This window comes from Achroia grisella, unplaced genomic scaffold, assembly GCF_030625045.1.
Source record: "Achroia grisella isolate CSIRO2021 unplaced genomic scaffold, CSIRO_AGI_Agris_v1 utg1096, whole genome shotgun sequence".
Taxonomy (NCBI): Eukaryota; Metazoa; Arthropoda; class Insecta; order Lepidoptera; family Pyralidae; genus Achroia; species Achroia grisella.
The window spans coordinates 236,262-248,024 of NW_026712575.1; the positions used below are offsets into that span (position 1 = coordinate 236,262).

At 31.6% G+C, this 11,763-nt stretch overlaps 1 protein-coding gene across 1 annotated transcript; it reads right to left on the bottom strand.

The window, feature by feature from the left end:
- Positions 1–25: 25 nt before the first annotated feature.
- On the bottom strand, positions 26–9,289 carry LOC131848999 (protein brown-like). Its single transcript, XM_059198973.1, has 12 exons — positions 9,211–9,289; positions 8,289–8,409; positions 7,429–7,477; positions 6,736–6,913; positions 5,836–5,985; positions 5,334–5,572; positions 4,386–4,547; positions 3,700–3,805; positions 3,050–3,274; positions 1,986–2,121; positions 1,226–1,432; positions 26–207 (listed from the first exon to the last, which is right to left on the bottom strand). The coding sequence occupies exons 1-12, from the start codon at positions 9,223–9,225 to the stop codon at positions 26–28; spliced, it is 1,770 nt and encodes a 589-aa protein (XP_059054956.1). The 5' UTR covers positions 9,226–9,289.
- Positions 9,290–11,763: the final 2,474 nt, after the last annotated feature.

Sequence of the window (11,763 nt, forward strand, 5' to 3'; positions counted from 1 at the left end):
TTATTATATTACAAATAAAATATTTTTAATACGCGTATCCTTTATTTTCTTCTCGTTTCAATCCATAATATGCCAATGTACTCCATATTGATAGAACCAAGAATAGACCCGAAATATCTTGTACTATATAATTTTTAGAGTATCCCATGTAAATTAAAGCCGATACGCCATCTTTGATACAAGGGTCAGTTGAGTTTGACGGACAATCTAAAAAAATGTGCCTAAATTAATGTTTATTTTATCTAGAAAAAGTAATACCATTGACTGATTATATCTAAGATTGACCTAATTAGTAAAACTCATTTGATCTGTAAGAATGTTAACAAAGAAAAGTCTTTTGGGAGTTTCGACCATAATGGGGAAAATTGCTTTCGAACAATAATCAATATCTACTTGTATTATCACCTCATAGTCACGTTGATTATAAGCTAAACAGTGAGAGACGAATCTGAAGGTATATTCAAGTCCTCCGTCTAGTTTCCTAATTCCCATGCAAACTTACTGGTACCACAGATAACATAATATTACATACTGGTACTAAAAGGTTACGACACTTCTCTATGGCTTGACAATCCGGGTAATAATTGTACAACACAGTATATTACTAGATTTGATTAAACTTATGTCCAGCTATATATAGTATGTCAAGATAATTCACAGATGTAATCCCTAGCTAAGTAGAGCTTGTGTTATAGATACTGGACAAGTGATATCAAAACATAGATACATTGTTTTGTAAATACATACATAATATACATAGAAAACACCTAGACCGATACAGCAATCATACATTGCATACAGCATATTTGTATCGTTCAAGGAATCGAACCCGCGACCTTCGGAAGCAAGGCGGTATGCTAAACCGCTAGACCACTGAGGTCGACTACAATACTCTGATATACTTTAATGGACTGATGTAATGTTTACCCCAGGTAGATTAGGTTCTTACCTAACGTCGTCCGCGTGATTACCGCAGTCTCACCTATTTCAGCCGCCAAGCGGCATGCTTTGTAAGCTGTGTTGCAGGTTAGACATGACATTTATTGTCCTCTGGAATGGCAACATATGAGTAAACAACGTGAGAGGTAACACGGCTATCATGATAACGTGATATTTGTAGAGTTATTCATGTATACAAGATAGAAACTGCTTATCATTAAAGGGCCGATCAGCTTATTTACCATTCCATTCCATGTAAACAAAAAAAATGAATGAATTGACTTACCAATATAATCTATCTGTCTCCAATATATATTACTCAATGCGTCCATCCCGTAATAGAAATGAGAGAGGTATTTTAATGGATACAACCAAGTTGGCATGGAGGTCAGCCGGAGGAACACTCCTGACGTTAGCAGCAACGGCAAATCTACGGATGCCATGACGTCATCCATCAACCCAGTTGAAATAAAGAACGCTCCCATTCCAAGACCTTGAAAGAATCTGTTTATTAAATTTATACTATACAGTTAGCGCAGAAAACATATTTCAAAGTAAGTACCTATTCTATGATGTATGTACTCCTCTGATGTATGAAATTCATACGAAATAATATGAAATCCAATTAAATCGCTATTTGTCGTAATATAAAATGACTTTTAACATCATCCATTGTTACGTTACTTTCATAATATTAGCTTTAATACTGGTGAAAATAGGCCATAATTTTAATATAGTATACGATTCATATGTGTCGTGTATAACTATCGAATATTGATATTGCATATATCATTGCATCTCTTCTGTATGAACCTAAATCCTATGAGTAACAGTCTAATTATTATGTTGTTATTTCTAATTAAAACAGAAGTTAAATCCATTTGTCTTAAATAAATTATGACACTAAAGATAAATAAAATGACTGACAAACAAGGAAATTTAATAAAACGATAGACTATCTAGTTCGAGCAGACATTGTAAAGAGAGAGATTCATTGGTAAATATTAAGATATTCTATATATAAAATAAATGTTTAAAGATCCTACCGAAAGCAACAGAAGACAATCCTGTGAAGAATAATGCTATAATGAACTTTAATACTGTGATCAGATGATTAGGTAGCTGCACTGTTGTCGTCGCCAGAATGACCAGTGTCAATGGCCATATTACGCAGCGGGGTATCTGTGGCATAAGAAATATATAAATCCGTACAAAATTTTTATGGTGCTTAAACACAATTGGACTGATTCTACTTTTTACTTATTTCTTAGTTAATCAGAAATAGAATCATAATGTTTTAGATGTAGGTTAAATTTGATCTTCCAAACTTTAAGGTAACTCGGGACACTAGTGTTCCGTTAGTTCTTTCTTCTGGCCATCCTTATCCTTATCCTTACTTCCTTACTAATATTATAAATGCGAAAGTAACTCTGTCTGTCTGTCTGTCTGTCTGTCTCGCTTTCATGCCAAAACTACTGAACCGATTTAAATGAAATTTAGTACGCAGATAGTCTAGACGCAGAGGAAGGACATAGGTTACTTTTTAATGCGTAAAATGGGTTGTAAGGGGTTCAAAATGGAAATACAAGGTTATCTTTATGTGGTTGAATCCTTATTGGTCATCTTTTCATTTCACTAGCTAACAACCAATCAACACATCGCGTGCGTTTGCGCCATTCGCCATCTTTTCATTTCACTAGCTAACAACCAATCAACTCATCGCGTGCGTTTGCGACAATAAGGTATCCATCACAGAGAACAAAACCACAGATAACATAATGTAAAACGAAAGATCTTGCCGGAAACATGACGTTGACGTTTAGTGAAAATGTTGTTTTTTGACACTTTTTTATAATAAGTAGGATTTTCTGTATAATTGGATTGGGCTACTGAATGGTAATTAATAACCGTAGCCCAAAGTATAACGCATGCGTTGCTATTCTAGACAACTAAGATGTAACGTCTCCTTACCCTGTAATTTCACTGCAATATTACGCTTCGACTGGAAAACAGCTTCCTACTCGGACTACTAGCAGCACAATTACAAAGACTTTGTACAAAGTCTTCCTCTGACAATATGAATAGGTAAATAACTAGTATATTAACTTACAAAACACAAAAATGTAGCGACAATGTACGCCGAACAGTCATACATTCCAACTTCTCTCTTAAACAGCGCGAGCTCTGTATTGAAGACGTTTAGAGTGCTGTACGCTAAGATAAATGATAACTCGCTTGTCAGAAGCCAGAGTAATCCTTGAATGTCCTGAGTGCCACGTGGAGTAGTTCCTGATACACCAGCGAAGCAAGTTCCTATCACCATCGAGGATATCATCTAATTAGGAAAGCAATTTTATAATATACCAATGTCTTATTTATAAACAAGCTCTATATAATAAGTATAAGCTCAATATAATGTATAAGAAACATTTAGTTTCATACATTCATATTCATAGAACTGATATTTTCATACAAAATTATTTTGTAAAACTGTCTTTTTAATTTTGATAATGATTGAATTCACTAGGTTTAAATATAAGGATGTTCTTAGTTCGTTTGTATTTATGACAAATAAAAATTGTCTATCAACAGCTAAACAAGTTTTAGTATATCTTCACAAAATCTGAATTGATTCTTTTTTAAAGCTGATTTTTTCAAGAATGATATAGATTAATAAAACGTATACACAATCTCAGAAGAAACTAGTATTACTAAGCATAATAATATATAAATTACTATAATACTCGTAAATATACTTACCAAAGTAATGAACAGTTGAAAAATATGGGTACGTATACTTCTTTTTAATGTTATCGTAGATCTCCATAACAATAAATAAACTTGTTTAAGCCAACGCCTCTTATAACTGAAACAGAATATTATCGACATCAATCAGTCACTAGTTACCCGTTCCATCTTCGCTATTATTAGTTTTGTATTAACATAGCATATAGCAAATATCACTCTGCAATATGAGTACATTTCAAACACAACTTCTCAAATCAGTGCAGTAGAATGTAGTTAGAAATTTCCTTACTATATACCAAAATTAGTTTGTATCTTTAAAATACGGAATAGGCAAAAAACAAAGGCATACAGGGTAATATTCTCTAACAAAATATATATATTTGTTTGGAACTTAGTATTTTTGGTAATATACATAGATAATGGTAAATTATTTTTTTGAATTTATGAATTTAAAAAAAATGACAACGACGACAAGGATGAAGGATTGAAGGACCAACAAACAGATGAGCCATCTGATAGATACGATTATTTGCGGCTGTTGCAATATCACTTCATTTGCCATACACATAACGATCAACATAATCTCTAAAACTCTATATTTTCCAAATATTCTACATGGAATTTACTTTGGACCTTTCAATTATAACCAGTGTCAATAAACCCTTACTTGAATCATTAGTTTCGTTATAAATACTCACATATGCGTCAATGCATTAGATATACGATCTGGATCATCGTTTCGACTCGACCGGTCTCGGAAAGATTCCATGATTTCTTCATAACGGTAATTATTTAAATTAGACACCGTCTTGATGTAGTATTCCGCTGGATTGTAATTCTCGGGGCAATGGAGGTTAACACTAGACATTAAAGTACCAATAAAAATTAATTAGAAAAACAAAATTTTAATCCAATATGATAAATAAAGCCACGTCATATACTCATATCATTAGATATTTTATTTATTTAAGCATTGCATTCCATAATCGTTCAATAATCAGTCAGTAGGTAGGTAAACTAACAGCAATTATGGGACCGTATTTTTTTTATGGATGATTATGGAATAGTGCTGTTGGGCTAACGATTTACGCTGGCGGGGCACTAGTCGAGGATAATTTCGCGGTTTCACCGGCGCTTAATTTATAGTCTGTGTTATTATGATGTATAAGCTACATTAGTAGTAAAGTATCATCAAAATACAGTATTTTTTGCATGAAAGACTAACACACATCCGTCTATTCATCCTTACTCACAAACTTCTGCGTTTATAATAATATTAGCACAGATAACATATTATTACATAATATTAGTAAGATTTCATATTTGGAAATCTATGTATATTGCCTGCCGCCTATGCCTAGTCGTCACAAAACTGTAGATTGTAATTATAGTACAAAGAGGCATGATACCTCCGGAATCTTCCGGAATCCGGAAATCCGGCCTCCGGAATGGTAACGCATGAACGGTACCAGACGCGTCACATGATGACGTGATAATCGTGGTGCTGTTCTTATACCTATATACGCGACGGTTACCACTTGCTATTGTAACACATGTATAATCATCCAATTACATAAAAATATCAATATAAGAGAATCATCTTAATATTAATTTTTAGTTTTGTCATTTAAAAATAGTAGTTTTACCTCGCAAATACCTCATTACAGTCCTCGTGGGATCCATGAAATAATAATCGACCTTCTGCCATTAATAATATTGTATTAAACTCTTTAAATAAGTCGCTCGACGGCTGATGCACAGAGCATATAACGATCTTCCCCGCCATAGACATTTTTTTTAGCATTTCAATGACTAATGTTGCATTATAGCTGTCTAAGCCAGTTGTAGGCTCGTCACAAATTAATATTTCCGGATTAGATAACAACTGTAAAACAAATAATTAACTAAAATATCATTAAGGCTAAGAAATAATAGAAATAATTTTGATTCTGTAATCTGTGATTTTGATGCAATACGTAAGTTTAATTTTCATTTAACATTTTAGGAAGCATCAAAATCTGTTGAGACAGTTGAAAACAGAATAATTTTTATAGTCAGTTGAGATGTATGTGGTTTGAAATTATTGTAAGTTAATAAATAATTTCTAATAAATAAATACTAACTATTACTAATACTAATATATCTTACCGACGTAGCAATGGATAGAACACGTCTCTCTCCACCAGACAATGATTGAATTAAAGTTTCTTTATGAGCATACAGTTTTAGTTCCGTCATCAATGAATGTAGAATGAATTTATTCGAAGGGTTCTTAGAGCTACCCAGTTTCATTTCTATCTGTAACAACACTTATTCAATGAGAATCACTATACCTAATCTGTTACTAATCATGAGAAACTTATTACCAACTTGTATAACAGGGGTAACAGCGTTTGTTAGAAATGTGGTGATGAAACTGATGACCTGATTGCTAAAAATGTACTATTTCAGCCCTGACCTCATAGAACTATCATGATAAATTTGTGGTTATTTTGTCATGATGGGCTAAATAACCTGACCTCACGCTCATTCTATCAACCTGCTCCAGCGTAAACCGCAAGAAGATGCATCATTCCATTATCATCCATTAAAAAAAAACTTGTTTAATGTAAAGTAAATCCTGTGGATTGTATACTAATCCTCTGTTAGTTCAAGTAAGTGTGTATTAATTTGAACTAACTCATTACAATTAGGACTAATTATATTTTTTATTAGGGACTGGTACAAATTATCAAATTCATTTGTTTTAACTGATGGAAATATTTACAAGACAATAAAATCTTTTAAATGTTTTGCTTATAAATATGTCGTGCTTAAAGAATATGTATTTTGTTCTTAACGACGCAAAATATTTTCAAAGGTCCAGGTCCTGTTTTTTTAATTCATAATATTCTCAATATAAAATTCTAAATTGTTACTCTTCTAAGCCATTTTCAGCGGAATGACTATAAGAAGCGAACGGGGAAATTCACGGTTGTTGACTCCTGAAAATTTCGCTGTCATAAAGAAAATGATGTTCTATATAAAGCGTTATATAGAGTTACTAACCATAAAGATTAAATGCTCCATTACGCTCAAATTGTTCATGAACACTTCAAACTGGGGGACAATTTCGACCACACCCTGCAGCTCGGTAACATTACGGCCTTTAACGGTCACCTTCCCCTTTGATGGAAGGGTGCATTTCCCACCTAAAGCTACTAGAAATGTCGTCTTCCCAGCACCGCTGAAATCACAAAAAAGTCTATTATAACCATTAAGGAGTTTTGTAATAATGTAAGATGCTATAGAGATATATCACGCGGGGGAATAACGACAGGCTGTGGAGCCAGATGGGGAATTCACAATACAAATTTAGGATTTCAATACGAATAAATAAAGAGATAAAAAAAATTAGACTATGCAGGTATGGGGGAAATTTAAGGACAGATTTGAGCGATGAAGAAATTAAAGCTGAAGTTGACAGGTTAATGAAGTAGAGATAATGTTGCTAATCCCTTGAATAAAAATAAAAATGAGAATAATATTACTATATCGGAATATGGAGGTCCAGAACTTTTTATACGATTGTCTACCCCTAGACTTATTGTGATTGATTTGAATTGGCGTTACTAGTGTTAGAAAACGGCATTACTAGTAATTACATGAAAAGTATAACAGTCGAGGGAGACGTCCCTGAATGACTATTTAAATTGTTAATTAACTGTATTTACATGTATTTTAAGAAAACCGTATACTCACCTCGGTCCAATGACTGCCGCAAATTCGCCATTCTTTATACATCCTGAAACTAAATAAAAGGTAAATAATAAATATTATTAACAATTGTCATTTTGTTGTATTTATTTACCTCTGTTGATTCTGTTTTAAAAACGCAAAAAAAAAACAGAAATCGTAAAAAGGTAAATGACATCTTAATACGTCTGTTATAACATTTTAGTCCACAGAATATATACCACTTTAGTCATAAAAATGCTTCGTCTGTAATAAAGCTACCTTAGCTACATTCTTAATTTAGAAGTAATTATTAAAATGCATTATAAAGTTGATTTAGTGGTTATAAGTAGGTAAAGGTACCTATTAGAGTCGTTTTTGTTTAATTATTATACCCAGTTGACAATTGGTGGTACATATACAGATAATAAAGTACTTACTCTAGAATTATGAGTAATGCACATTAAATTAAATGATTCAATTTGACTATTAAAGAAGTTCTTTAATATGTTTTCTTTACATGATATCGTTTTATTTACATGTCTTATAATAAATATATGTATCTATATATGGTAGTGTAGGTCTAGAAGATTTGCTATATTCTCAGACACAGTTTTCAAATAGGCCAAGTATTTTTTGTGCTCTCTCTTCTGTGTATGTATTTAGAAAAATGATTCAAGTATTTATACCAGTTGTTTAGTACACATAACACAAACTTTGGTCAGCTAGAGACTAGATGGCGCTGTGTAAATTATCCAGGATTATTATCATTATAATTAAAAGGCACGTCAATTGAAAAATTATACAGTAACAAAGCTTTATTGGTGTAGTTTATATTATTATTATTATTATTATTATCATTCCTCTTAATACTAGTGTAGACATACCATTATTTAATATAAAACATTTAGGTTTTTTCTGTTTTCGCCTCCACCACGATTTCTCTTCAGGTGTCCAAACTGTAAGTCCATCGAATCTAATCGCATCATAATTTTTCTCTTGAACTGTCTGTAATTTTTTTTAATTAATAATCTTACAGTATTTTCTATTTTATACTAGCTGTTACCTGCAACTTCTACTGCTTTTATTAAGATACGACGACGTTGTGGTGACACAATCCATGTCAAATTTCATTAAGATCTTTCAGACATTTGTAATCAAAACTTAACAAAGGCTAGAGATTATTACAGATTTAAAGGCCATACATTTATATTACTTTTTTTAATTCCACTACCCTTAGCATGTGTGAGATCACAAATATTCAGTGCGGAAACTTGACCATTGCTACTGGAAGCGTTACGATCATGGTGATCAAATTCTGACCGTTATAGAATCTACACCGATATTGCGACACGTCTTTCGCGTCTAAACTAGTCATCATTAGAATAATATATCATAAGAATAATATAAATCCATTTAGTAATGAGTAGGCTTCCGTAATATTACACCAAATTCGATAAAATATATAAAAAGAACAATCTAAAATAACAAAATTTTGAAACTAGACTTTAAAGCTTTAGAGTAAATTTCCAATTGTAATTTTTTGGTTGATTATTACTTTTATTTGGTTGCTTATTATTACTTATTACCAGTATTGTACTATACGCTATGGTAATTAAATGGCATGGTATGTAGGGATAACATCCTCAGGAATGGTCATACGCGAGGGGTTTACGATTGGCACAATGTGGTCAATATTGCTGTAGTCATTTAAAAGCTAATTTGTATCTATACTATTATAATTACAAAATCCAAAATCCTATCGTGATATTTGTTTTAAATATATAAAGTGTAAACACAGTCACTTACCCTTATTAGCGCCATTAAAATTCACAGAAAAAAAAATCTGAAATAATTAAAATAAAAAATTAAAACATTATAATTCAACAACACAAGATTCTCAAAGAACTGGTACGAATCTAAATTAATAGTACAACGACATTATGATAATGTACTTAATCATTATATCAATATAATAAATGATAATTGCGTCTTGTTAGTTTGCTGTGAGATTTCGTAGTGTTTCCTATTATGAAATAATTTGAAACGTACAATCTAAGGGCTAGTACACATAGTCTTAATAAATACGTCATATGTATATATACAAGATAAAACACGATATACATTTATTTTATATTATATTTATATATTTTTTGCTCGCAAAACTGCTGTTTTAGATGGGGTGATCAGGAGGGGGAGAAAGTCCTTAATAACAGAAACTTGTAGTCCAATCCTGGCGCTTCTTTAGCATGCAGTTCCCTCTGATCGATCCCTTGTCCCATTCAAACGGAAATCCAAAATCACAACAGTCTGAGCCGAAGTTTAAACGGTACTCTTAGACTTAAGTTATTCCGTCCGTCAAAAGTTGATCTTTAGCCGCTCCGTTTGGAGTGCCCTTTATTGTCTTTTTCGTCCAATGAACGTGTAAAGGCCAACAACGGCCAACACTATAGGAAAAAAAGCGGTTCCTCCTGGACCTAATAGCAGTAAATTACTAGTGATTTCGCTACGATTCGCTAATTTAATAACATGACAACATTCGATCCTAATTTTCTACTGGTTCAAGTAAAAACTATTTCAAGCTGTTTTCGTAACTGGTACACCAGTTTTCAGTGAAGCTCTAAAAGCCAACAAATACAGCCGCATTATAGAGTATTAACTATGTAACTAAGTTATTTTATTAATAATTTACAAAGAAATTGTTGTGTATAGAGCGTTATCGAAGTCTTTTTACTGAGGTGATTACAGTCCGTTGTTGTTTTAACCCAATATTTTATTATAATGAAGATATATATATACAAGCAGGTATATTAAAATTTCTTAAGGGTCGGCATCTCGCATGATTCACCCTTGGTATTTCAGGCATTTATAAACTACGGTAAAGGTTTACTATTAAATGTGCCGTATGCTCGTTTGCCACCATAGTAGTATAAAAAAAAAGAATAATAGCTACTGATTTAGTAGTTTCAGATTTTACATTATTTCTATCTATCTATTTCTGCATTATTCTTCTGTGTACACGAAGTTCATTATCTTCCACTAGTACCCCGCTATCATATGCCGTTAACGAAGTAGCTATAGAGAACCATTTCATATTCATTATTTTTTATTTTTTAAAAATCCAAGAGATGGCAGTAGTAAAATTTTCTCAAATAGTGAATTATGAATTTATCTTATAAACTCCATTATAAATCAACATACGTCATTCCAAAATTAGTTAGGTATATATTATATTAATTATTTATATATGATTATTCAAAAGTGTTGAAACATTTTGGAATAGTATTACTTATTTTTTTGTCTAGCGCTCATTCGGAAAGAAGAACGAGTAAGAAACTTGCGTGTTGCTCTTTTAGGTACCTTACTTTTTTAATCTATACATCTGTACATATAAATAAAATTGGAATGTCTGTTTGTAATTGAAATAATCGTTTTTTACTACATGTATATGAATGTAAATACAGTACATACACCAATATATTTTTTTTTACAATTTTTGTTTGTCTGCCTTTTGTTCCGGCTAATCTTTGAAATGGCTGGACTCCGATTTTGACGGGACTTTTATTTGCAGGTAGCTGATGTAATAAAAAGTAACTTAGGCTACTTTTATTTTAGAAAATAGTTAAATTTCATGCAGACGAAGTCGCGGGTGCAACTAGTTGTAAAATAAAAATCAGTAAATTTACTATATAAGTATAGGTATATTTTAAATCTACAATAGCATTTCACACTCATACAGTAAGTAGATAATACTTATTATAAATTATTACAATAGTACCTATCATACAATATTACAATTACGTATTTTTTTAATTATGACTTCAGCCGTAGATGGCACTAGACAACTTCCTGGAAAGTTTAATGTAAAATAAAAACAATAATACACTTTAAAACAAAGATCCTTTAGTTATTGTTCGTAGGAATCTATATTAAAATTTAAAAAACGGTATTATATCTTACCATAGTCAATATAGAAGTATAAATACACTATTTTGTTCTGTTCCAAAAAAATATGTTCTAGATAAAACAATATTATAGTAATTAAAAAATAACAAATCAATACCCACAGCATGTCGTTAACAATTACATGAAATTTTTATAGGAACCTAATTGTACTTTTGTATTAGTTATAACCATATTAGAGATTGCTGGTTGAAAATATTTTGTGAACTATTAGAGATGTATATTTAAAATATATTTATTATTCAATTAAAAGTGCATTAACGTGCATTCTTCTACAACTACGATATAAATTAGATACACAGTCACAATAAATGTTGAGACCCTATTGAACTAAAGTTCTAACCAATAGAACGTCTATATAATATCGTTTAATTTATAAATTTATTTTCTATTTTATCA

Excerpts from the sequence above, each read along its gene's own strand:
- LOC131848999 (XM_059198973.1), bottom strand. Across the intron at positions 1,433-1,985 it reads ATTGTCTTCTGTTGCTTTCG|GTCTTGGAATGGGAGCGTTC; the intron begins GTAGGATCTTTA and ends GATTCTTTCAAG. Across the intron at positions 208-1,225 it reads GAGACAGATAGATTATATTG|ATTGTCCGTCAAACTCAACT; the intron begins GTAAGTCAATTC and ends ACATTTTTTTAG.